Below are 27,421 nucleotides of genomic sequence, written 5' to 3'. Positions count from 1 at the left end.
CTTACTGCCTGCATAACATACTTTTCCCACTACCTCTTTTGACAGCTCAATTATGAGAGAAAAGTTATGCAGTATATCAGAAATGTGTTTTCATTTAAAGTTTCATGGAAAAGTAAGGAGCAATAGCTGCAAAATTGAGTGAAGTCTTTAAAGAAGCACGTTTTGGATTCCACGCTAGCAATAGTGATTTTTTTTTTTTTTTTTTTTTTTTTTGCGTGCTTTTAATGTTTAGCGGAAACCAAATTTGCAAGCTTGCACAATAAAACTAAAGTACAATGCATGACAAAAATGACAAATCATCAACTCAGTCGGTACAAATTAACTTGAAATTTTCGAGTAAAAAAGGCAGTGAAGAACAGAAACTTTTTTTTTTCATTTAGGGTTCGAAAAGAGGGTAGCAAGTTTATCCAAACTTGATATTCTCAAAATTTTGTGTATGCTTAAATATGTCTACCGTTAAATAACGGAATCAATAGTCATCTAAGTGTAAAAACTTAGTACCCTTGAGGGTAAAGCGTTTGGTTTTGGTTTGAAACAAGACTAAATACCAGACATCTTATGCAAGTGGATGCAAATTTGGCTATGACAGATTAAGATTGGTTAGAAAAATATGAACATATTTGGTTTGGGTAGCTGATTGCATGATTAACAGCATGGAAGAAGAGAGGTGCATTAAACAGTTTAAATAAAATTTTAAACATTTTTTTAAACAGTATTCAAGCCATTATTATTATGATATAATTTTACTTACCAAAATTCTCCATCATTTCTGATTCTGCAGCTGAGAAGTTCTTGATCTCGCTCTGGAAGACTGTCCCACTCCCAGGAGCGATCGCTCCAAGGTCCGTTCCATTCTCCTTTGCCCCAAGGATTCCTCAGTCGAATTAAAGGAACTTCTCCACTTCGAGTCCGTACCTGTAACGTGTTCTATGTATTACGAACAAAAAAATGAAAAATAAATGGACTCTTTCTTTCACATTTCATCTTTTGTTTCATAGTTTAAGGCACTGTAACTGTACTCACAGCTAGTTTTATATATTTTTTGAAGACATATTTCACATAACATAGCAGAGGTGGAGTGATGTTGTTTATTTTTTAATATATTCTTAATCTACAGACAAGTTTTTTTTTTTTTGAATTTCATGCAATATTTTAAGGTTTTGGCAAATATTTTAAAATTTAAGATTAAGTTTTCAGATTTCGAAAGGTCTTTCAAAGTACTTCATTATATTTTTAAATTTTAGAACAGGTCTTTAAACTTCAAGTCAAAATTTAGATTTAAAAGCATCTTGTTAAATTAACAATATGCATTTTGAAATTTCATACTACAATTCCTTGGAAGATGGTGACATATTCGTATTATTTGATCTAACTTATATCAGCTTTTTGTGCGGCACACTGAAATAATTTCAAGAGCATTAAACTTATTATTTGAACTGATAAAACTTTATTTTGTTTCTGAATCCCTTTAGACAGCTTGCTTATTTTTACTTATCCAAAAAGAAATGGAAGCTAATCAAACTTCTCTTCAATGTGACACCTGATCCGGAGTTTAGTTGTAAGAACGCGGTTCAGAATTCTTACTTGGGTTTGCCAGGCTTTGTACAGACGTTGGTTTCGAATAAGCATATTTCAAACAATAGTTAGAAAAATACGTTTGCATATGCATTATCCCAGCGACATTTTCGTCAGATCAATAACAGCGGCTGAATAATCAATGTGATTAAGCACCTTTTAAAATCTCGGGAACACGCTCATTGCTGAAAGCTTCTAAAAATGCTTAGAGCGAGATTGGCGATACTTAAACTCGTGCCATAGAACCCCATTACTAAAACTTTGCGAAACTAGTTCAATTACAGCGACATTTGAAACCGCTCTAAAAAGCTTCATTACGGAGGTCATTTTTTAAATGACTGGATTCAGACTGGCGACTTTCAGAATCGCCAAAATATAAATAAAAAAATAAACAAATAGGGTAACACCCCCAGTAATAGGCAGGTTACCAGTGATTGGCACTTCCAACAAAAATGTCCAAAAATAAGATTCGTATCCGATCTTTTAAAAGTAGAAAGCTATATACCAACTGAATGTACATTTACTTTAAAGATTACAACTTCAATTCATGTTACTAAATGGTAGCAGTGTATAGGAAAAATAAACCATTGTGGCTTCTGTCAAATCAGCCATTTTTGTTGCAAAAGCTTCTTCTCTGGCTTAAGGGAAGCATGCGAATCAATCCATTAAAACCAGACTTAAAATATATTTTAAATTTTCGTTGTCAAAAGTTTTATTTAGTTGAAAGGTGTTACTTTGAGTGGGTAGAAATACAGTTTTTTCCCTTTTTGGATTTTTGAAATAGTGATGGATGCCATTTAGTGGTGCTGCTTCAGTTTTGCTAGTCTCCAGTAATTGGCACTTGTGCCTATTAACACTAATGTGTTGTGCAATATGTCACTAGTTTCATTTCTGATACTTTTGCAGCGACTATATTATATGGGTTCTACTATTGATTTGAATCCTACAGAATATACTGTTAAATTTTTAAGAGAAACAATAGAAAACAAGTATGTTTGGCCATTAGTCAGACATTAGGGCTGTAGAGAATAGGGTAATTTTTTATGGTCCTTTAGAATCATCGGGTTAATGTTCATTTTTCTGTGGAAAGAGCTATAATTCGTAAAATCGAAACGGCAGGGGTGCCCCCCCCCATAAGGGCAAGGTCGCACCCCCTCAATATCATGGAGCCCCCCCCCTTCTGAAAGCAAGAGACCCCCAAATGAGAAAAATACCCTTAAAAACAAACTCCCTAAAAATTTTAATGGCGCAATTTGCGCCCTGAACCCCCACCTCTCCTGCCTAGGTGGGCACCCATGTAAACTGCATACCGACTAATGAAACAGCAGTAATCTCGATATTTTCCCCCGTGAAACACTCCAATATTTTTTTATTTCTCTTAAATACTTTTTCATCGTCAAGATGTGTAATTTAACATTGATTTATGTAAAATTACCTACTTTAAATTAACATAAATTATGTTTTTTATGATAATAATATTTGTATGTCATCTAAAAGTGAAAAATAAAGTGATTTTCCAGTTTTTTTAACGTGTGCCAATCACTGGATTACAAGGTGTCATACACTGGTGTATCAGGTGCCAATTACTGGTGATTTTGGTAACTTTTTATATATATATATTTTTTTTATAAAAATATCAATTCAAATAATTTTGATTTTAGTGAACTAAATAGATGCTCAGATGTGCATTCTTTAATACAAAAATATTTACAAGTGAATATTTGTTTTCTAAGTAATGAACACAGAGGTAAGTTTTCGGATTAACTCTTAAAGGGCCAATTACTGGGGTCGTTACCCTAAATAAAATATTAAAACTCACACCCAAGTCTGGCAAGATTTATGGTCAACGGTATTATACGTAAGTACCTAAACAAGAAATTAAGTTGCACGAATTGCGAGCAACCGCAAAGAAGTTTTTCAGACCCCTTAGAATCTTATGAATTCTTACTCTTGCATTGCTGTTAGATGGTGACCATTAAACTTAGAGTAGTTATTACAGCTTCCACCCTTCTCATAGAATTCGAGGAACAGATACGATAAAGATATTTATTAAGTGGGAACTGAATAAAAGAATTTTGACTTATAACTTGGATGTATGTCTGTTCTGAAAAATCTGAAGAAGAATGCCCGTACCTAAATATTCGTTATTCAAGCTTGAATGTTTCGTATGCAAAAAGGATTTTCAAAAAAATTCAAAATGGGTAAGTGAAGTTTTTAATTTTTCCTACTTACCAGTTAAATAATAATTAAGAAAGGTCAAACTCCTTAACAAACTTAGTTTAAAACCTTATTAAAATCTTTATGAATCCTTGGTATGATTTTTTTCAAAATTCTACCTTTTCTTCTACTGGTGATGCATTGCAATGATTGTCATATTATTATCTCAGTAGTAATTTTAAACTGTCATTGAAACGTATACGTTGTGTTTGTACTAAAAGAGCATTTAAAAAAAAATCTACTCCATAGTTCATTTAAATAATGAAGAACACTTTATAATGAAATATAAACTCGCTTACCCTAGCAAGTCCTGTGATACTATACGCATGTTGTGTGACTAATCCATTCCGTAGTCGTACAGGTAGACGCTGATCCTGTAAAAATGGAAAAAGTACATTTAGTTACTCGTAATGATATCAATGCTTGTTGCAGCATTTGGAGCCTTATATATGGTAGCCCACTGTGATAAGGATTCGTAGTCATTCAAATCTGTGGGAAGAAGCGGTACGTAAGCATTATCTTTCCCTAACCCTTGCAAGTAAAACTCGCAGGGTGTGAGATCAGGATACATGATCCCCCAAAGCAAAGTATCTTGTGTTTTATAATAGCCAAGTCACTTTTATCTGATGCAGTTAGTAGTTCAATAACAGATGATGTTACAGCATAGTAAAGTTCTGGAGCTTTCTAATGGTAGTACAGTCGACGTTCGTTACAACGACCCCTGTCGTCCAGACAAAACCGGACGCTATAACGAGAGGTCGCTACAGGGCAATTTCATATTTTTTAATAACAGTTAAAAGTACTAGAACATTTTTTGCAAGTTACATATCATTTTCAAAATATTAATAGAATAAAGAATAATTAGGGGTACAAAAGAATATATACTGCTCATAAATTCAGCAAAACTTTAAAATAAGTTTAAAGTAATATTTAGTTGCAAAGTGCACTTAAATCCATTGACAGCAATTAGTTGTTTTTACTTTAATTATCATAGTTTGATTCTACTATGTTCGCAATTTTTGCTTTTTGTTCATTAAAATATTAGTTTCTCCTCTTATTTTGTTAACGGAGAAGTTTACTACTTATAAGTTATTTGAGGGGAAAAAAATCATAATGTCTTTTGTTTGCGTACGATTCTCCTCAATTCTACGACCTTTGCATCATCATCATTCTTTAAATGGAAATAGTTTACCTTTAGAAACATAGAACTGTTAAATATTATTTTTCGAATAGATAATCTTGAGATTTACAAATAAGTTTAAAATAATTTTGTACGCCATACTGGAATGAGCGTTTTTGTTTGGACGTTCTAACGGACAGCAAAATAACGTTTCATCTATGGAATTGCAAACGAGACTTCATGCATCGGTCGATATGATGGAAGGGTCGCCATAGGGTCAATCTACCGTCACTTGCGGGATAATCCGGCTCAATAATTTCACCATCATTTTGCAGCAGATCATAATATTTTAATTAAACAGGACTAAGCACATTTTTTAATCTTTACATTTAACATAAAGATACTCCTGACACAATATTATTTTTTGTAAACAACTTTGTTGTTTTAAACTTTATTTTATTTGTAGGCTTCCCGCGCGGGACATCCAAAGTCAACCTCCTGTTGTCTGCGATTTGCCTTACTTAATATTTTTGCTCTATTAATATAAAAATGACGAAACGAATTGTAGGTTTTGAAAGCTAAGGTTCTAACACAAAGGAAACGTACTTCATTCGTTGGGAAATAATACAGTCGGACCTCCATATATCGAAGTAACAAATTGCCGGAAAAAAATTCGATACGTAGAAATTTCGGTATATAGAAACAATCTTAGTTTATCACAGAAATCTTCTAAAACATTAAAATAAAAGCTAATTTTTGTGTATGAAACTCAATTTCTAATTTATACGAGCATCGCATTAAATGAAAGTTAATAATTCAAAAATTATTAGATATTAAATTTTTGCGCCTTCATGCATCTTCATTCTTTAGCAATTCTACTTGAACTGCAACATTATGGGATTTCCGTTTTGACAATGTAATCGAGAGAAAAGTAAAAAATCAATCTATTTAACTTGAATGATTTTCACTGAAGCTAAAAAGACTAGGAAAGATAATCAACAGACAAAAGGGATAACATGAAACTGATTTGACAGTGTTACTGGTTACAACTAAGATTTGAAATCAACTTCAGGAAATTTAAGAACTCCAGAACGGAACAACGACCTACTGTATCTACACACCCCTCAACCCCAGATTCCTTATGAGTTTCATAGCAACCGTAAATGAACATAATTTTCTTCCCTAACCTTTATTTTTCATGAGACAAACAGTCTAATGTAGAAAAAAGATCTACGAATGTCTGAAATTTTTTTTCGATATATAGAGATTTTTTCGATATATAGAAACACTTTTTCTATGTAATGAAGAGGGAAATTTGCTCGGATTTCGAGATATAGAAAATTTCGATATGTGGAAGTTCGATATACGGAGATTCAACTGTAATTTAAACCGTAGGGAAAAATAGTTATATATACTGCCAGTCCACTGAAAACGGTCATTTTTTACCGCAAGTGACGTTCCTATATTTCATAAAAAAGAAATAATTTTAAAAGGTAATAACGAAAGTTTTTGCTTAAGAAGTCGCACATATGTTTGCGATTTCTAAAGCAACAAAATTTTGTTCATTACCCTTTTAAATTATTACTTTTAATGAACTGTATGAAGCGTCACGTGCGGGACAAAATGACCATTTTCCGTGGAATGGCCTAATAATGGGAAGTAGGTGTGAAATCAGAAGGGAATGCGGCAAGCAGTATATCGAATTTTAATAAATGAAAAAAAAAAAGACTATGTGTTTGGGCTCGGATAATAGGAAATGATAGTACAGTAAAACTTGTTAAGTTGACCACCTGTCTAAGTTGACCGGTATTTTCAGGCACAGAATTAGATCTATATCATATAATTTAACCTCTATAAGTTGACCACCTGCTTAAGTTGACCACTGCGAAGTATTGCATTGCAAATGGTCAACTTATACAGGTTTCACTGCATTGATAAAGTTTATTTCCTGCTATAGTTCAAAACGTCCTTGAGTGTATTTTTGTGTATTACAATTTTTTGGTACTTATTGTGTTCATGAGATGTCATAGATATTCATGTAAAATTAAATCATACTGCAGTACAATGTTTTTATCAAACATACACATAACCCCTACACACAAACACACATACCCCCCCACACACACATAAACACACACGCCTACATACACACACACACTCGTGATTGCGAAAAACATAATTTGAATTCAAGAGGTCAAAATTCAAATTACTATTTTTTTTTTAGCAGTAGCACTTGAACATAAGATTTATTGACTAGAGTGCACAGAGCGCACTCAGCACACATGAAGGGAAAGTAAAATATAAAAATGCAACAAGGTAAAATACAAAAAGTAAATTATAAAGCTATTGAATCTATAAATAAGAAAGAAAAATAATCCGTTTTTAATCATAAAATTCCCACGAAATAGCTTCCCCAGTTCCAGTGATATACTTTACTTCGCAAAGCATTTTCAACATTTTGACCTTGGTTATAGTTTGTTAGAGCGGAAAGAAACCAGAGGAAATATTTTCGACCATGAAGAATAAATCCGTTGTTAGAGATAAATTCGATTTCCTCTTTTTGGCTTAAAAGATAATATTCCATCTTCGAAATCTGGGCAAATGAGATCTTGAGGCACTCGTCGAATCCTATTGTTGACAGTAATATTTATTAACTAATTTATGGCTTAAGAAACAAATTTTGTTCCATGTTTTCTTCTTCGCATTTATAGCAAGTAATGATTTTTTAACTGATAAAGTTTTGTTCAAAAAATTTACATTTTATCTTTCACTTGTTACATTTTACATTTTCATAGTTTACCTTTTGTATTTTACCTTGTGTTGCATTTTTATATTTTACCCTTTCTTCATGTGTGCTGAGTGCACTCTAGTCAATAAATTCGATGTTCAAGTGCTGCTGCTATAAATAAAAATTAAAACGAGCCTGATGTGTGCATCACATGACTTCCTTTTACTCCAATTTAATGGCATTTTCCCATTATTGGCAATTTTAATGTGATTCAATCGTTTAGTCTCTGAATATCACCAACAGTGGCTAAATCAAAACTAGATTTAAAAAAAAAAATCGCCAAGTTGGCGACAAAACTTGGCGACCAAAATACTGGCGATATATCGCCAAGTGTCCGCCAAATTATAACAACACTTGAGTTTACATCGAAATTAACAATGATTTCCTTCCAAAAAGGGGCAAAAGAGCCCCTTAGGAACATCCAAATGCAACCAAAAGGGAAGGTGCACCACTAGACCCCACTAGAAGTCCACGTACCAAATTTAAACTTTCTAGGAAGTACCGTTTTTGAGTTATGCGAGATACATACACACATACACACATGCGCACATACATACGTACATACAGACGTCACGAGAAAACTCGTTGTAATTAACTCGGGGATGGTCAAAATGGATATTTCGGGTGTCTGTACGTTCCTAGGTATATATCCACGCGTGGTCGGGTTGAAAAATTAACTCAACATTTATTCGGAGGTGAGCAAAATGGAAATTAAAGCCGATTTTTGAGTGAAATTTTTTTCGCGAATACAATACTTCCTTCTTTGTAAAAGGAAGTAATAAAAAAAATGGGAGGAATAAAAAATTGAACGACAATGAAAGTTGAGTTCCTAGAGAATCAATTTGAGCTCAGAGTTAAAACTGGTGGAAAAAAAAGAAAACTTCGAGTGCAATGGTTCAACAACAGTTTGTGTTCTCTCACCGTTTGTATGCTAGCAGCTAGCAGGGTTGAACGAGTAACGCAACTGTTCACAGTTTGGAACATAACTGAAGGCTCATGGTCCGCTATTCGAAAGTTCTGTGCTACTCCTCCAGTAAGATCTTGTAAGGTTTGAGAAGTTTTTCCACCTTGGAGGTTGCCATAACCGCAATAGAATCTGCAAAAGAAAAAAAGGTTATAAAGCAATCTTTTAAGGGTTTCACATAAAAGTATTCTGCAAAACCAGCAGAACAGTCCTTTCCATGAAATATGAAATAATTTATAGTGATTAGTTGGAAAATTAGTTAGTGAAAACCCTATTTATGATACCGAAAAAGCCTGATATTCTGTGTGGGAAAATTATGCTCATATTTTATTCGCAGCTCCAGAGCTCGAATACGCTACCATGCGGTGATTAATTGTACTAAAGAAAAAGGTTAAACATTCCATTCCACGTGTTTTCTTTGGGGTAAATTACAGGCTTCAGACAGTTTGTGAGTAGTTAATAATTGACAGTTCTGGGACAACGGAGGCGTTGAGGCGTTAACGCCTCCGTCGATTCCCACCTCCGTCGATTCCCACCTCCGTCGACCACCGCCCCCCGACCTTGGGGTTGCGCTGCCTCCCCCTCCCCACAACCGGGGCCGCCGCGAGAACCCGTAGAAGGTGATGAGGTTTTTTCGCGCGCTTTTTTTTTTTTTCGCGCATTTTTGGACTTAGAATATTTTGAACTTGTTGTCATGACAACCAGAGTTTTAGGATGGCAACTTTTAAGAACGTTCGTGGCGCCATCTATTGAGATTTTTTATTTCCAGACTTTGAATAATTTCGACGAATGGTTGTCAAGACAACCAAAGTTTCGCGAATTTAATTATTTTTATTTTACAGAGTGTTGGGAATCGAACACCCAAACTTTGAGTTAGCAAAAACGTATGCTAACCACTATGCTATATTTTCCATTACACTTTCAGTCTTAATGTGAATCTGTACCATGACAACGAATATTACAATTAAATTAATTTTAAAACCATCAGTTAATTAACTCTTTAGTACTAATCATGGCATGTCATTAACTGAATTTCAACTCATAATTGAAACTATCATCATCATTATTATTATTTTTCATAATAACAAAGTTTTCACTTAAGTAAAGATTTATTTAAATACAACCCATTCGAGATTTTAGATTTATTTCAATGCTTTGTGGACTTGAAATATATTTTAAACTTTGATTTTCTTTTTCATGCATTTCAAACTTTATCATTTTTATTTTTTCTAACTTGTTCATACATTTTGAACTTTAACGTTTTTTCCTGTCATTTAGCACTTTGATTATTTTTTTTCACTATTTTAGCGTTTTTCAATTATTTTCAGTCTTTAACTATTTTCTTAGCCTTTTAGTCTTTAACTAATTTCAAGCATTTCAGACTTAAATTATTTTTTCGTGATTTCGATTTTTTTTTAGTATATTTTAGAGTTTGATCATTTTCTCGCTTGTTTTTACTTTTTCGTTTTTTTCCGATATTTTTAAACTTAGAAATTTTTCGCAATTAGTGACAGGAATCGAAACCTCAAATTTTTCGAAACGTTATCATGTCTTCAATTTTTGCAATCATGTCAAACTTGCAATCAATTTACTCGTAGTAGTAATTAACACTTATCATTAACAAATTTTCACGGATTTTAAAAATTAACTTAATTAATTTTTTTCAGTAAGCAAATTGCGCACTCAAGTTACATTCCAACACTGCATATACGCTTCAAGAGTTTCATTGAATTTATCACATTCCATTTAATTAACTCTAATAATTACTTTTTCATTAATACTTAACTTAATCATTTTATCATACATTTATTCCAGTTACAAAATTATGCTTAAAAGTTATTTATTTTTCTTAGCACAAGAGATATTAACATGTTCCTACTAAAATGCTTTTCACTCTAGTTTGAGTTTACTAAAATAGCAACTCATTTACGATTTAGATTCATTTAATCGTCTTTGATTCTTTTTCATTATTATTATTTTACATTATCACATACGTTATTATTTTTATACATTTATCCATTTAATTTTTCAAAATCTACAATCAATTTACTCTTCGTATTAATTAACACTTATCACTATCAAATTTTTTCATGAATTTTAAAAATTATCTTCTTAAATAATTTTTTACTGTAACCAAATTTCCCACTCAAGTTATATTTTATCACTACATATGCTTTTCATGAGTTTCATTTAATTTATCGCATTTCATTTAATTAACTCTAATAATTATTTTTTATCATCGATATTTAAGTTAATCATATTTTGATTTCTTTATTTTATTTTATTTTTTTTTTCATGCAAACACTCTTGATGGAATAAAATAAAATTTTCAACTTTCATGAATTAAATCCCCTCTGACTATTTTATTTTACTTTACCATACTTTACTATTTTACTTACTGTGTTTTACTATTTATCATTCATTACAGCTTTTCCAAAATATTACTTTACAACCAACTAATTTCATTAACAGAATTTTCATTACAATTTATAAATTTCACTTTTATTTAATTATTTTTACCTACGGTAAAATTAAACACATCACATAAAAAAGTTAAACATCAATGAAGAACCCGAGAAATGTTAAAATTATAAGTCGAGTATCAAAACTTCATGTCAGCAAATTTTAAAAATAGACTTACCGAAAAATAATTTCTACTGAAATTCATTTCAAAACTTGGAATCAATTTACTCTTAGCATTAATAAACACTTATCATTAAGAAATTTTCATGGATTTTAAAAATCAACTTATTTAATTTTTTCCAGTAAGCAAATTTCGCACTCAAGTTACATTTTATCACTACATATGCTTTTCAAGAGTTTTATTGAATTTATCACATTTTATTTAATTATTTTTTGATTAGTATTAAACTTAGTCATTTTATCGCTTAGTATTTAACTTAATCATTTTCTTGCTTGTTTTTACTTTATCGTTTTTTTTTTCCCGTTATTTTTAAACTTAGAAATTTTTCACAATTAGTAACAGGAATCGAACCCACAAATTTTTCGAAACATTATCAGGTCTACAATTTTCATCCAACTAATTTATTTTAAAAACTTGCAATCAATTTACTCTTAGTAGTAATTAACACTTATCATTAATAAACTTTCACGATTTTAAAAAAATCAACTTATTTAATTTTTTTCCAGTAAGCAAATTTCGCACTCAAGTTACATTTCATCACTTTATATGCTTTTCAAGAGTTTCATTTAATTTATCACATTTTATTTAATCAACTCTATTAATTATTTTTTGATTAGTATTTAACTTAGTCATTTTATCGCATAGTGTTTTACTTTATTATTATTATTTTTTTTTTCATACAAGCACTCTTGTTAGAATAAAACAAAATTTTCAACATTCATGAATTAGAATCACTTTGACTATTTCATTTTCCCAATAATATTTTACTTTAACAACTAATTTCTTTAACAAAATCGATATCATTTATTTTAGTCTTTATCCTTTTCGAACGATACATTCAAATGGACAGCTATACGTTAAATTAAGAAACTTAATCTAAATTTTGACAAATTAAGTTATAGCTAAATACTGACTAAAATTAAGTACAAAAGACTAACCTTTTTGGGGTGAAATCCCTCAAGTACCAGCTATCGCGAAGTTATTTAAAAACAGTGAATGAAATTGTAATAAGTGGATTGTTAATTATAACTCAATCTCACAAATTACAACTACATGCATGTTTTATTTGAAATCGCTGCATACGGCTGTTTGCCCATCGTCGATTTGCAGAAGGCATGCCGTGAAATCGCAAATCAACGCGGCTGTTGAAAAAAACTCCCATAATCCCAAAGAACTTCCCATCGTCCACACACATCGAGGCGAATTGAGAAAATGACTTTATCAATATTGCTATCTACCCCTTTACCGATAACAGATAACAAACCCCACGTGCGAGTATTATTCACCACCTGGCCTACGTCTTTCAAGTGATGTCACTGTTTCTGACCAATTAAAATTAGTTCACGTTTCTCAAATATCAAGCACATAGATCGACAATAGCCTGATGTCTGGTTTTCCAAACAAAATTTTAGATTTTAATTCGTAGTTTCGAATTAATTTCTTTTTCATTTCAAACTTATATAAAAAAATTTCCAGCTTGTAAGAATATTTCTTTCAAAAACAGATTTTTGATTCAAAACAGTATTTTTTCAAACTTGTAATATTTTTCTACTTAGAAAATGAAATCAAAAATTTTTGTTTTCTTTAATCATATAAAATGTTTTTAAAAAATAATTTCTCAAACTTGTAATATTTTTCCACTAATTAAAAAAAAAATCAATTTTTTTTTTCAATCATATAAAAATAAATTTTTATTCTTACAACAATAAATTTTTCCGCAAAAATATTTTTTTCAAATCAAAATAATAATAATAATATTTTTGTAACATATTATTTTTTTTCTTTTCAATCTTTTTTTTTTCGCAAAACTATTTTTTTTTTTTTCAAAAATTTTCAAACTTACAAAATAAAATTTTTTCAACTGAATCTTTAAACGAAATGATTTAATTAAATTTAAAACTCAATATCACTTTACTCTTAGTATTAATAACCAATAGCACTTAACCATTTACTCTTCGCACTCTAAGTATTAATTAACACACATGCATTATAAATAATAATAATAATGTTTAAGATACTTACAAATCATCCACTCAAGCTTTCAAATATCCATCTAGCATGTTATTGTTCATTCGTGTGAGGGAACTTGTAATAAAACTTTACTCATCAACCGAAATTATAAGCGAAAATATCACATTTTCAGCACTTAATATAATCCTACAATTAACAAATTGGTTTTAACTTTGAATTTAAGAAAAATAAAAACTATTACACACTTAGTAACATATCTATCGATGTATATTATTTCATGACAAATCACAAATAGGTGAGGATCTTTTATCGATCATGTGACCAACTAAGTTAAGAAAGAGCATCCTTATCTCATATGAGAATTTATAAGTCTTTAATATTTCTCTTTAATGTAAGTGTATTCATACGTACGAGTTTGTGTATGTGAATATAACTGTGTATTGTTTTCAAACCATTGACATGTTTAAGCTTTACGGTTCTAATTTTGACTTTCCACTTAGCATTAGTCGAAGTCCTTCGCATGTATTAAAATATAGAAATATCACAAAAATTATATTTTCATTCAGTCTTAATTACAAAACCATACAATAACATGAAGACAACACCGATAGTATAAAGATTACTTACAATAAAGTGCATATAAAGAATATATGTAAGAGTGATTTCAAAGTATAATCCATCAACCATATTCAACATCTCAATAAAAACACAAGTCTCTTTTAAAATGATAAACACAATTTATTCACACACACAGTAAAAGACAATTAAAAAAACTTACATCTTTAAGTAAAACTCTTCAAAACTTTCAAGCGTATTTTTAACATCGATTGCATCAAATAAATCAGACACATGACATTTTAAACATGGACTATCAACATTCAAAGTAACGAAGTCACGAGTCAAGTTTTCCCAATTAACATTAAAAAGAGCCTGTTCGAAAAAAGTGTCGAACTTCCGACCCCTTGTTAATGATTCACATCCATGCACGCTCATGTAAAAAATGAATCCATTTTTACAATCCACACATTCTTTTTTAGAAAGGTAGTTTATGTTGCATATGAGCTCATCAAATAGTCACTTACGTAGAGAATCAGCCAGTTTACCAACTTCTTGTGATGTATATGTGCTGATTTTATCACATCGACAATCACAGGGATATTTTTTCTCAATTTCCGGAAGGATGTACTCTTTTAGAGTATAAGTCATAAGTTTGTCTTTGACACTACGTGAGATACAAGGGGACGCGTAGCACAATTTGTCAATCTGGCTTTCCAAAAGTAGAACTCTATCAGGTATCAACTGGAACACTTCTCGTTTCAGTTTGAACAATCTTTGCACACTAACACAGATGTTACCATTCGCACTCGACTCTCCTTTTTTATAACAAAAGCGAAATCACGGTCTTCGATTAATTTTTGATTTATATTTTTACGTAGGCTTGAAATTAATGATCTCCACACATCTGGTTCTAAGGAAACACCATCCTTAGTTGGTCGAAGAATACCATCTTTCCCACACGTATATCTTCTAATATGCACGCGTGTACGTTTCCGAAAAGTATTCACCTAAAGTGAAAATACAATCACCCAAGTGTATCGTATCATCAGGCTGTGGAGAAGGCTCAGTGTTCATTTTCATGTTCGTTGCATCCCATCTGTTCATCTTCAGGCTTCAAAGTTTCAGAATGATTTTCACCAGCGTTACTCATTCTTAACTCTCATAGGATTAAGAGTCACAATACTAAAACAACTTCCTGTGAACTTAAAAAATAAATCAAACTAGGTTTTAACACTAGCGGGTGAAGAAAAATCCTAAGTACATAGAATGAAATTTCACGACGTCTTTCAAAGCTCAGAATCACTCTGAAAATGATTCTCCAAACATCCACTATAAACCAATGAATATTCACTTTAACCAATGAGAAGTGTAAATAAATCTCCTGCTACTGAAGTCATAGAATATCACACGAAGTTTTGAGCAGAATTGAGTTGTTTTCCACAGTATTCAGATTTTTAGAAAATGCCAACACTTTGACTTCCAACTTCATCCTGACCTACTACGAGTAATTTTAAGATGGTAGCAGGTTTTCACATCACACCGAATGCCGATGACGGTTTCGCATCTCATGCAAATTGACATGATCAATTACACGTGATTGAGCATGTCATGCGCGAGATGCGAAACCGTCATCGACATTCGGTGTGATGTGAAAACCTGCTACCATCTTAAAATTACTCGTAGTAGGTCAGGATGAAGTTGGAAGTCAAAGTGTTGGCATTTTCTAAAAATCTGAATACTGTGGAAAACAACTCAATTCTGCTCAAAAGTTCGTGTGATATTCTATGACTTCAGTAGCAGGAGATTTATTTACACTTCTCATTGGTTAAAGTGAATATTCATTGGTTTATAGTGGATGTTTGGAGAATCATTTTCAGAGTGATTCTGAGCTTTGAAAGACGTCGTGAAATTTCATTCTATGTACTTAGGATTTTTCTTCACCCGCTAGTGTTAAAACCTAGTTTGATTTATTTTTTAAGTTCACAGGAAGTTGTTTTAGTATTGTGACTCTTAATCCTATGAGAGTTAAGAATGAGTAACGCTGGTGAAAATCATTCTGAAACTTTGAAGCCTGAAGATGAACAGATGGAATGCAACGAACATGAAAATGAACACTGAGGCTTCTCCACAGCCTGATGATACGATACACTTGGGTGATTGTATTTTCACTTTAGGTGAATACTTTTCGGAAACGTACACGCGTGCATATTAGAAGATATACGTGTGGGAAAGATGGTATTCTTCGACCAACTAAGGATGGTGTTTCCTTAGAACCAGATGTGTGGAGATCACTAATTTCAAGCCTACGTAAAAATATAAATAAAAAATTAATCGAAGACCGTGATTTCGCTTTTGTTATAAAAAAGGAGAGTCGAGTGCGAATGGTAACATCTGTGTTAGTGTGCAAAGATTGTTCAAACTGAAACGAGAAGTGTTCCAGTTGATACCTGATAGAGTTCTACTTTTGGAAAGCCAGATTGACAAATTGTGCTACGCGTCCCCTTGTATCTCACGTAGTGTCAAAGACAAACTTATGACTTATACTCTAAAAGAGTACATCCTTCCGGAAATTGAGAAAAAATATCCCTGTGATTGTCGATGTGATAAAATCAGCACATATACATCACAAGAAGTTAGTAAACTGGCTGATTCTCTACGTAAGTGACTATTTGATGAGCTCATATGCAACATAAACTACCTTTCTAAAAAAGAATGTGTGGATTGTAAAAATGGATTCATTTTTTACATGAGCGTGCATGGATGTGAATCATTAACAAGGGGTCGGAAGTTCGACACTTTTTTCGAACAGGCTCTTTTTAATGTTAATTGGGAAAACTTGACTCGTGACTTCGTTACTTTGAATGTTGATAGTCCATGTTTAAAATGTCATGTGTCTGATTTATTTGATGCAATCGATGTTAAAAATACGCTTGAAAGTTTTGAAGAGTTTTACTTAAAGATGTAAGTTTTTTTAATTGTCTTTTACTGTGTGTGTGAATAAATTGTGTTTATCATTTTAAAAGAGACTTGTGTTTTTATTGAGATGTTGAATATGGTTGATGGATTATACTTTGAAATCACTCTTACATATATTCTTTATATGCACTTTATTGTAAGTAATCTTTATACTATCGGTGTTGTCTTCATGTTATTGTATGGTTTTGTAATTAAGACTGAATGAAAATATAATTTTTGTGATATTTCTATAGTTTAATACATGCGAAGGACTTCGACTAATGCTAAGTGGAAAGTCAAAATTAGAACCGTAAAGCTTAAACATGTCAATGGTTTGAAAACAATACACAGTTATATTCACATACACAAACTCGTACGTATGAATACACTTACATTAAAGAGAAATATTAAAGACTTATAAATTCTCATATGAGATAAGGATGCTCTTTCTTAACTTAGTTGGTCACATGATCGATAAAAGATCCTCACCTATTTGTGATTTGTCATGAAATAATATACATCGATAGATATGTTACTAAGTGTGTAATAGTTTTTATTTTTCTTAAATTCAAAGTTAAAACCAATTTGTTAATTGTAGGATTATATTAAGTGCTGAAAATGTGATATTTTCGCTTATAATTTCGGTTGATGAGTAAAGTTTTATTACAAGTTCCCTCACACGAATGAACAATAACATGCTAGATGGATATTTGAAAGCTTGAGTGGATGATTTGTAAGTATCTTAAACATTATTATTATTATTTATAATGCATGTGTGTTAATTAATACTTAGAGTGCGAAGAGTAAATGGTTAAGTGCTATTGGTTATTAATACTAAGAGTAAAGTGATATTGAGTTTTAAATTTAATTAAATCATTTCGTTTAAAGATTCAGTTGAAAAAATTTTATTTTGTAAGTTTGAAAATTTTTGAAAAAAAAAAAAATAGTTTTGCGAAAAAAAAAAGATTGAAAAGAAAAAAAATAATATGTTACAAAAATATTATTATTATTATTTTGATTTGAAAAAAATATTTTTGCGGAAAAATTTATTGTTGTAAGAATAAAAATTTATTTTTATATGATTGAAAAAAAAAAAATTGATTTTTTTTTTAATTAGTGGAAAAATATTACAAGTTTGAGAAATTATTTTTTAAAAACATTTTATATGATTAAAGAAAACAAAAATTTTTGATTTCATTTTCTAAGTAGAAAAATATTACAAGTTTGAAAAAATACTGTTTTGAATCAAAAATCTGTTTTTGAAAGAAATATTCTTACAAGCTGGAAATTTTTTTATATAAGTTTGAAATGAAAAAGAAATTAATTCGAAACTACGAATTAAAATCTAAAATTTTGTTTGGAAAACCAGACATCAGGCTATTGTCGATCTATGTGCTTGATATTTGAGAAACGTGAACTAATTTTAATTGGTCAGAAACAGTGACATCACTTGAAAGACGTAGGCCAGGTGGTGAATAATACTCGCACGTGGGGTTTGTTATCTGTTATCGGTAAAGGGGTAGATAGCAATATTGATAAAGTCATTTTCTCAATTCGCCTCGATGTGTGTGGACGATGGGAAGTTCTTTGGGATTATGGGAGTTTTTTTCAACAGCCGCGTTGATTTGCGATTTCACGGCATGCCTTCTGCAAATCGACGATGGGCAAACAGCCGTATGCAGCGATTTCAAATAAAACATGCATGTAGTTGTAATTTGTGAGATTGAGTTATAATTAACAATCCACTTATTACAATTTCATTCACTGTTTTTAAATAACTTCGCGATAGCTGGTACTTGAGGGATTTCACCCCAAAAAGGTTAGTCTTTTGTACTTAATTTTAGTCAGTATTTAGCTATAACTTAATTTGTCAAAATTTAGATTAAGTTTCTTATTTTAACGTATAGCTGTCCATTTGAATGTATCGTTCGAAAAGGATAAAGACTAAAATAAATGATATCGATTTTGTTAAAGAAATTAGTTGTTAAAGTAAAATATTATTGGGAAAATGAAATAGTCAAAGTGATTCTAATTCATGAATGTTGAAAATTTTGTTTTATTCTAACAAGAGTGCTTGTATGAAAAAAAAATAATAATAATAAAGTAAAACACTATGCGATAAAATGACTAAGTTAAATACTAATCAAAAAATAATTAATAGAGTTGATTAAATAAAATGTGATAAATTAAATGAAACTCTTGAAAAGCATATAAAGTGATGAAATGTAACTTGAGTGCGAAATTTGCTTACTGGAAAAAAATTAAATAAGTTGATTTTTTTAAAATCGTGAAAGTTTATTAATGATAAGTGTTAATTACTACTAAGAGTAAATTGATTGCAAGTTTTTAAAATAAATTAGTTGGATGAAAATTGTAGACCTGATAATGTTTCGAAAAATTTGTGGGTTCGATTCCTGTTACTAATTGTGAAAAATTTCTAAGTTTAAAAATAACGGGGGAAAAAAAACGATAAAGTAAAAACAAGCAAGAAAATGATTAAGTTAAATACTAAGCGATAAAATGACTAAGTTTAATACTAATCAAAAAATAATTAAATAAAATGTGATAAATTCAATAAAACTCTTGAAAAGCATATGTAGTGATAAAATGTAACTTGAGTGCGAAATTTGCTTACTGGAAAAAATTAAATAAGTTGATTTTTAAAATCCATGAAAATTTCTTAATGATAAGTGTTTATTAATGCTAAGAGTAAATTGATTCCAAGTTTTGAAATGAATTTCAGTAGAAATTATTTTTCGGTAAGTCTATTTTTAAAATTTGCTGACATGAAGTTTTGATACTCGACTTATAATTTTAACATTTCTCGGGTTCTTCATTGATGTTTAACTTTTTTATGTGATGTGTTTAATTTTACCGTAGGTAAAAATAATTAAATAAAAGTGAAATTTATAAATTGTAATGAAAATTCTGTTAATGAAATTAGTTGGTTGTAAAGTAATATTTTGGAAAAGCTGTAATGAATGATAAATAGTAAAACGCAGTAAGTAAAATAGTAAAGTATGGTAAAGTAAAATAAAATAGTCAGAGGGGATTTAATTCATGAAAGTTGAAAATTTTATTTTATTCCATCAAGAGTGTTTGCATGAAAAAAAATAATAAAGAAATCAAAATATGATTAACTTAAATATCGATGATAAAAAATAATTATTAGAGTTAATTAAATGAAATGCGATAAATTAAATGAAACTCATGAAAAGCATATGTAGTGATAAAATATAACTTGAGTGGGAAATTTGGTTACAGTAAAAAATTATTTAAGAAGATAATTTTTAAAATTCATGAAAATATTTGATAGTGATAAGTGTTAATTAATACGAAGAGTAAATTGATTGTAGATTTTGAAAAATTAAATGGATAAATGTATAAAAATAATAACGTATGTGATAATGTAAAATAATAATAATGAAAAAGAATCAAAGACGATTAAATGAATCTAAATCGTAAATGAGTTGCTATTTTAGTAAACTCAAACTAGAGTGAAAAGCATTTTAGTAGGAACATGTTAATATCTCTTGTGCTAAGAAAAATAAATAACTTTTAAGCATAATTTTGTAACTGGAATAAATGTATGATAAAATGATTAAGTTAAGTATTAATGAAAAAGTAATTATTAGAGTTAATTAAATGGAATGTGATAAATTCAATGGAACTCTTGAAGCGTATATGCAGTGTTGGAATGTAACTTGAGTGCGCAATTTGCTTACTGGAAAAAATTAATTAAGTTAATTTTTAAAATCCGTGAAAATTTGTTAATGATAAGTGTTAGTTACTACTACGAGTAAATTGATTGCAAGTTTGACATGATTGCAAAAATTGAAGACATGATAACGTTTCGAAAAATTTGAGGTTTCGATTCCTGTCACTAATTGCGAAAAATTTCTAAGTTTAAAAATATCGGAAAAAAAACGAAAAAGTAAAAACAAGCGAGAAAATGATCAAACTCTAAAATATACTAAAAAAAAAAAAATCGAAATCACGAAAAAATAATTTAAGTCTGAAATGCTTGAAATTAGTTAAAGACTAAAAGGCTAAGAAAATAGTGAAAGACTGAAAATAATTGAAAAACGCTAAAATAGTGAAAAAAAATAATCAAAGTGCTAAATGACAGGAAAAAACGTTAAAGTTCAAAATGTATGAACAAGTTAGAAAAAATAAAAATGATAAAGTTTGAAATGCATGAAAAAGAAAATCAAAGTTTAAAATATATTTCAAGTCCACAAAGCATTGAAATAAATCTAAAATCTCGAATGGGTTGTATTTAAATAAATCTTTACTTAAGTGAAAACTTTGTTATTATGAAAAATAATAATAATGATGATGATAGTTTCAATTATGAGTTGAAATTCAGTTAATGACATGCCATGATTAGTACTAAAGAGTTAATTAACTGATGGTTTTAAAATTAATTTAATTGTAATATTCGTTGTCATGGTACAGATTCACATTAAGACTGAAAGTGTAATGGAAAATATAGCATAGTGGTTAGCATACGTTTTTGCTAACTCAAAGTTTGGGTGTTCGATTCCCAACACTCTGTAAAATAAAAATAATTAAATTCGCGAAACTTTGGTTGTCTTGACAACCATTCGTCGAAATTATTCAAAGTCTGGAAATAAAAAATCTCAATAGATGGCGCCACGAACGTTCTTAAAAGTTGCCATCCTAAAACTCTGGTTGTCATGACAACAAGTTCAAAATATTCTAAGTCCAAAAATGCGCGAAAAAAAAAAAAAAAAAGCGCGCGAAAAAACCTCATCACCTTCTACGGGTTCTCGCGGCGGCCCCGGTTGTGGGGAGGGGGAGGCAGCGCAACCCCAAGGTCGGGGGGCGGTGGTCGACGGAGGTGGGGATCGACGGAGGTGGGAATCGACGGAGGCGTTAACGCCTCAACGCCTCCGTTGTCCCAGAACTGTCAATTATTAACTACTTTTGTGGTGTAATGTAATTTCAGAAGAATAGAAAAGAAAGCTTCCCACAAACACGATGAAAAATGACTGTCATTCACTAAGCGTCAAAGCAAGTTATAAGTTGTGGCATTTGTTTGTTTTACCTTTTGGCTGCAGCCCCCCTATAGTTTATTGGAGTTGCGAATTGCAACTTATTATTTGTACGAATTTTCCAAACAAAGGTTGCAAAGCTTTAAGAATGTCGCAGTTTAATATTTCTGTGTTAAGCGTGCGAGTGTGTTTTTTCAAAGCATGCTAACTTTTTTTTGTTAACATGTAGGTATATCACAACACTTATTCCGCAAGGATCTCACTGATAATTACTATTTTTTTAGTCTTGTACACTTAGTATAATTGACTCTTCGATAATAATCTAGGGCAGAGGAAGTAAAACTATAAGCGAATTGTAGCAGAATTTTATTCAATCTTACCGATCACATGATAATTTTTTTCACCAAAATGTGCAAAAACACTTCGGGAAATTTTAGTCTCATATGACTTTAACTATTATTAATGACTACCCAGTAACTTTAAGTACGAAGACAATGGGGTCGTTTCCAATATTTTAAAAGTATTTTTTTCTGAAAACCCACGCTTAAAAACATAGGATCTAACCATTTTTTTAAATATTTTTTTTTTAAGTTCAATATTTTTAAAAAATTACTTAAATCGGTGATCTTTCATTGTTAACATTTCTTGCCGATGACATCACAAATGATGAAATGCCATTCTGTGTTGCCATTCACAGAGCAAAATATTTAATTCGCATCTTCACTCACGTGTATTGGCAGCGATAGGGTTGATAGCAAGCGTAGAGCGCAATTTTAATTCGCTTCTTGATTATCATAACAGGGAAATGCGGAAGAAAGATGCGGCAAAGTGCATCATTTGTGACGTCATCAAGATCACGCCTTGTTTGAAAAATAGGACATTTTAAAAAATTAATTAAAACATAACTGTTGGGAAAATGAAAGAATTTTCTGGGTCCATGTTATTATTATTATATATATATATATATATATATATATATATATATATATATATATATATATATATATATATATATATATATATATATATATATATATATTTATATATATATATATATATATATATATATATATATATATATATATATATATATATATATATATATATATATTTTTTTTTTTTTTTTTGCTTGCATCAATTTCAGTGACTAAAAGTACTACTTTTGACTGAAGGAAACAACCCCATTGTCATTAATATAGCACATTTGTTCCGCACGTTATATGAATGGTTCACTGACATATCTACAGGAAATAGCAAAAAAAAAAAGTGAAAGACAGGAGGCAAGTTTAATCTGCGTAAAGTATATGTTAATGAAACGGATCTAAAAATAGTTAGTAGATAAATGCAAAGCCTTAAACACGAAAATGCCGTCAAGAATAACTAGCGTGCTCTTAACCAACAACTTAAACTGTCCATTGTTATCCAATTACCATCAGTATAAAGGAAGTCGTTAACATTAAGTAGGTTGTACAAATTAATTTTAACAACTAAATTTAAGACTAAAATAGTTTGTTAAATGATCTGGTTTCGAAGATAGTTCAACGAATCAGTTTTGGAATGAATAAATATTTGCACTGCGGAAGGGGATCAATATAAACATCACAATAAATTTGATATTTTTAGTTTGAAATGAATAATACCCTAGACCAGGGGTTAAAAAACTTTTCCGATTTGTGGTAACCTTTGAAGAATTATTATATTCTCACGGCATTCTAGTTTATCTTTGCGGTATCTTTACTAATAATAAAGCTGAAAGCCTGTGTTTCTGGATCTCTGTATGTCTGTTACGCGAATAGCGCCTAGACCGTTCGGCCGATTTACATGGAATTTGGCACAGAATTAGTTCGTAGCCTAGGGTTGATCACCTCGAAGCAATTTTTCGAAAATTCGACTTTGTTCTTTTTCTATTCCAATTTTAAGAACATTTTCCCGAGAAAAATTATCATAAGATGAACGAGTAAATGACCAAGTTACCATAACGTGGAACCGTAACATATGCAAGCAAATGAACATTAGCAAATGGGCGAGAAATTCATCATCCATTATTTGTAAATATACAGGCGAACCAAATGACCTTTTAATTTTTTACTACGGGCAAAGCCGTACCGGTATCTCTAGTACATATATATTGATATTATGGACACTTCGTGGCAGCTAGCCTCTTCCTGTGGCAACTCACTGTGCCGGGGTACACAATTTGGGAACCGCTGTCCTAAGTCAAATATGTTAATTTTATTAAAGTATGTTCTTACTATTTTATTATGTTCTTACTTAGCGTAGGCTTTTTCGAGCAAGGCAGGCCAGAATTCTGTAGGATCCGTTGACCTTAGGAACAATGGTCTTCCTTTCGCTGTGGGCAGCCGGTCGTCGACGACCACCTCCACCCAGTCCCCGAACCTCCAGAACCTGAACCGGAAGATTCCACAGTAGCCTTGATGAAAGTTCTGATCTGGTGGAACTACTCGTTCTAGGAACCGAGGTGTCATGGTCAGACAAGACACTGCTGCCACAAGACTATAATCTCCTAGTGTGAAAAGATTTTAGTCAATATACAATAGTCAATATATGTCAACATAGTCAATATATGTGTAGTTTTCGTAGGGCTTCAGTAAACAAACCAATTTAAGAATCTATTGCCAGTACTGTATTCTCATGATGTTTCAATTAATGCAATTTTCTTTTTAATGGATAAAAGTGAAAAGAAGAAACTTTCTCAATAAGTTGAAAAGAAATGATGCAATAATGTGCTTTTCTTACATTAATATTTGGAAGTAACTTTTTAGTAATTCCAGTTTTATAACTCTGCTAAACGAAGCGTGCATACTGTGGTACCGAAAAATGTGCTTTTAACGTCAACTTACTGTTAGTCATATGAGATTTATTAACTGCTCCAGTGTAGCATTCCAACTTTCTTTAACCGCTATGCATTGCAAACAGTTTTTAAGTTTTTCTACATTTAAATCTATTTTTTTAAGGATTATGCTTGCTAAAACTAAACTAACCTCAGCGGCGCAACACCCCATGGCGGCCAAGGTATACTGTGCCCAATTCAGTTTTCCTGACCAGGGGCTTTGGGGTGCAAAGCAGATGTTCCAGTTATGTGGTCAGCCTAACGCGGAGCCCTTAGTGTTTGGTTCCCAAGCACGCTTGGTACTCATTTTATCGACGTACGGAAGGGAGGACAGGCTGAGTCGACCGCATATAACCGGGGAATCGAACCTGACTTTGCGGAGTGGAAGAGCGTTTCAATTTATTGAATAAACGTTACGAGCAATCCAGACAAATATTTTACTAAATCTTTATAATATTGTTTATAAAAAATAAATCTTTATAAAACTAAAACTGTTTTTACTTCGAAATAAAATGATCTGAAATGCTTGATAATTATTAGTATTATATAATAGACAGGTTTTAGTATGCGTACTTGTAAAAGTACTATTACCCAGGAAGTTTCTAAGTTATAAACGAGCCATTTCTGACTGGCAATAGATATTTGATTTTTAGAATCCGATGCCTTAATAAGTTCTTACCTAGTTCTCCTTGCTCGATATCAAAACGTGCAGTGCTTTCGGATACAAACTTTGGTCTTGCACAAATTTCCTAAAAGAAAAAAGATTAAAAAAGAAAAAATCAGTGACTTTAAAAAATGATCGAAATAAAAATGTTAGCTTTTTTTTTTAGTGGGGGTTCGGTTTTTTACTTCATTCCAAAAAAGTAAAGCATTGTTATATTTTCACGTAGCTGAATAAATTTTTAGTTTTAACTTAACTCTTCACTCACACGTATCGAATAACATTATGTAGTCCCTGCGCATCATTTAATATGCAGGGTGTCCGAAAAGTTCTTGGCACATTTCAAAACATCATTGAAACGCAACAAATTGTCGTATCAATATGCGGTTTGCGCCATAATACTTCATTGATTCTAGAACTTTTAATGACATCATTAAAAAAAATTAAAAAAGAAAAAACAGTTTAGCTATAAGCAATTGCTGTATCATTCCAGTAAGAATTTGCATTTCGCACTGTGACCACACTTGTAAAGTAAATTATTTACAAGTACTACACTAATAGTAAATTACTTGTAATTAGACTTTTCCAAAAAATTACTTTAGTGAAAATGTTGAGTTTTAGTGGAGAAATATTTAATAAATGTATATTTTTCATGAATAAGCCAAAACTAAGAATGCGAACAAAATCTCAAGAGCCCAAGATCTCTAACTCAAGAACTTGGGAAAAAATCCGAACCCTGATAACCCTGCTGCATCCGAATTCTGAAAAATATTTCATTTGCAGCCATTCCCTTAAGTAAAAGTTATATAATCTGCAACGAGTGGACGCAACGGACTAATGATCATCCTAAAGCATAAAAACTCTTGATAACTTGGCATTTGCAACAACAGCCAACACCTTCTCCAGACTAGTTGAACTAAAAAAAACTTCATCTTTTTCTTCTTTTTGACAAATTGTATGCCATCAAATGAATATTTTAGATACAATAAACATTGTATTTCTGTGATACTGCTTAATAGTATTTTACGTATGTTCTCAATACTGGAGTCTAGGGTGGATCAAAAATTCATGTAAAAAAAAGTTTCTGCTAGATACCAGGATACCAATCAATATTTTTAGACTTATGAATAACAATATACTGGAAGAATTTTAGCTTCCTATTTCAACTGAAAGAGGGTGCTCAACCCCCCTCCCCTCCAAACTTCATTAATATGGGAAGGGGGGTTAAAAAAGACATTGAACAGAAAAAACAGTGCTACATTTTATACGCTACTATAAAATATACGCTAGTAATATGCATATACATTGCATACATAATAATTATTTACAAAACAACAGCTGAGGGAATTAAAATGTTTCTAAATTTGTGACATTTTCTATGGTATGGCTAAAGTTTAATTGAGGGGACCTTGAGCACCCTCTTAAAATTTGAGTAAGAAGCTAAAATTTTTACAGCGTAATAATATTAGTATGTCTAAAAAAAGAAAATAGGGTGTAACCTGGACTCTAGCTGACAAAAAGTTTTTTTGAATTACCCTACTGGAGACGATGTTTATTGTTATATTTACAAAGCTGAAAATTTGAGGAAGTTTTGTCAAGGTTGCCAAGATTGGTTTTAAAAATTTCCTTCCAAGTAAAGTAAATAGTAGTTCATGCAATGCATATTTGTTAACGATTTCTGACCCGTTGAACTGTGCTTCAGTCATAATTATGTGTTCAGCCTGAGATATAAATGGGGTTGTTTCTTTCAGTCAAAAATAGTAGTACTTTTTGTCACTGAAATTGATAGAATGAGCAAAAAAATAAATAAATAAATAAAATAAAATAAACTAATAACATGGACCCAGAAAATACTTTCATTTTCCCAACAGTTATTTTTTAATTAATTCTTTTAAATGTCCGATTTTTCAAATAACGCGTGGTCTTGATGACGTCACAAATGATGCTCTTTGGCGCATCTTTCTATCGCGTTTCCACGTTATGATAATCAAGAAGCGAATTAAATTGCACTCTACGCTTGCTATCAACCCTATCGTTGCCCAAACACGTGAGTAAAGATGCGAATTAAATATTTTGCTCTGTGAACGGCGACACTGAAT

The 27,421-nt window shown here is 31.1% G+C and overlaps 1 protein-coding gene across 1 annotated transcript in view; it reads right to left on the bottom strand.

Moving 5' to 3' along the window:
• LOC129221486 (calpain clp-1-like) overlaps window positions 1-27,421 on the bottom strand; it is a 44,587-nt gene that overhangs the window by 7,922 nt on the left and 9,244 nt on the right. The window contains exons 2-6 of the mRNA XM_054855968.1: window positions 25,341-25,410; window positions 24,082-24,334; window positions 8,622-8,796; window positions 4,092-4,166; window positions 752-915 (exon numbers count right to left, since the gene is read on the bottom strand). Of these exons, the coding sequence (XP_054711943.1) occupies window positions 752-915; window positions 4,092-4,166; window positions 8,622-8,796; window positions 24,082-24,334; window positions 25,341-25,410 (737 nt within the window). The remainder of the gene's footprint in view (window positions 1-751; window positions 916-4,091; window positions 4,167-8,621; window positions 8,797-24,081; window positions 24,335-25,340; window positions 25,411-27,421) is intronic.

This window comes from Uloborus diversus, chromosome 4 (assembly GCF_026930045.1).
Source record: "Uloborus diversus isolate 005 chromosome 4, Udiv.v.3.1, whole genome shotgun sequence".
Taxonomy (NCBI): domain Eukaryota; kingdom Metazoa; phylum Arthropoda; class Arachnida; order Araneae; family Uloboridae; genus Uloborus; species Uloborus diversus.
Note: the sequence above shows the minus strand (reverse complement) of the source record. Positions and strands in the feature narration are given on the sequence as shown.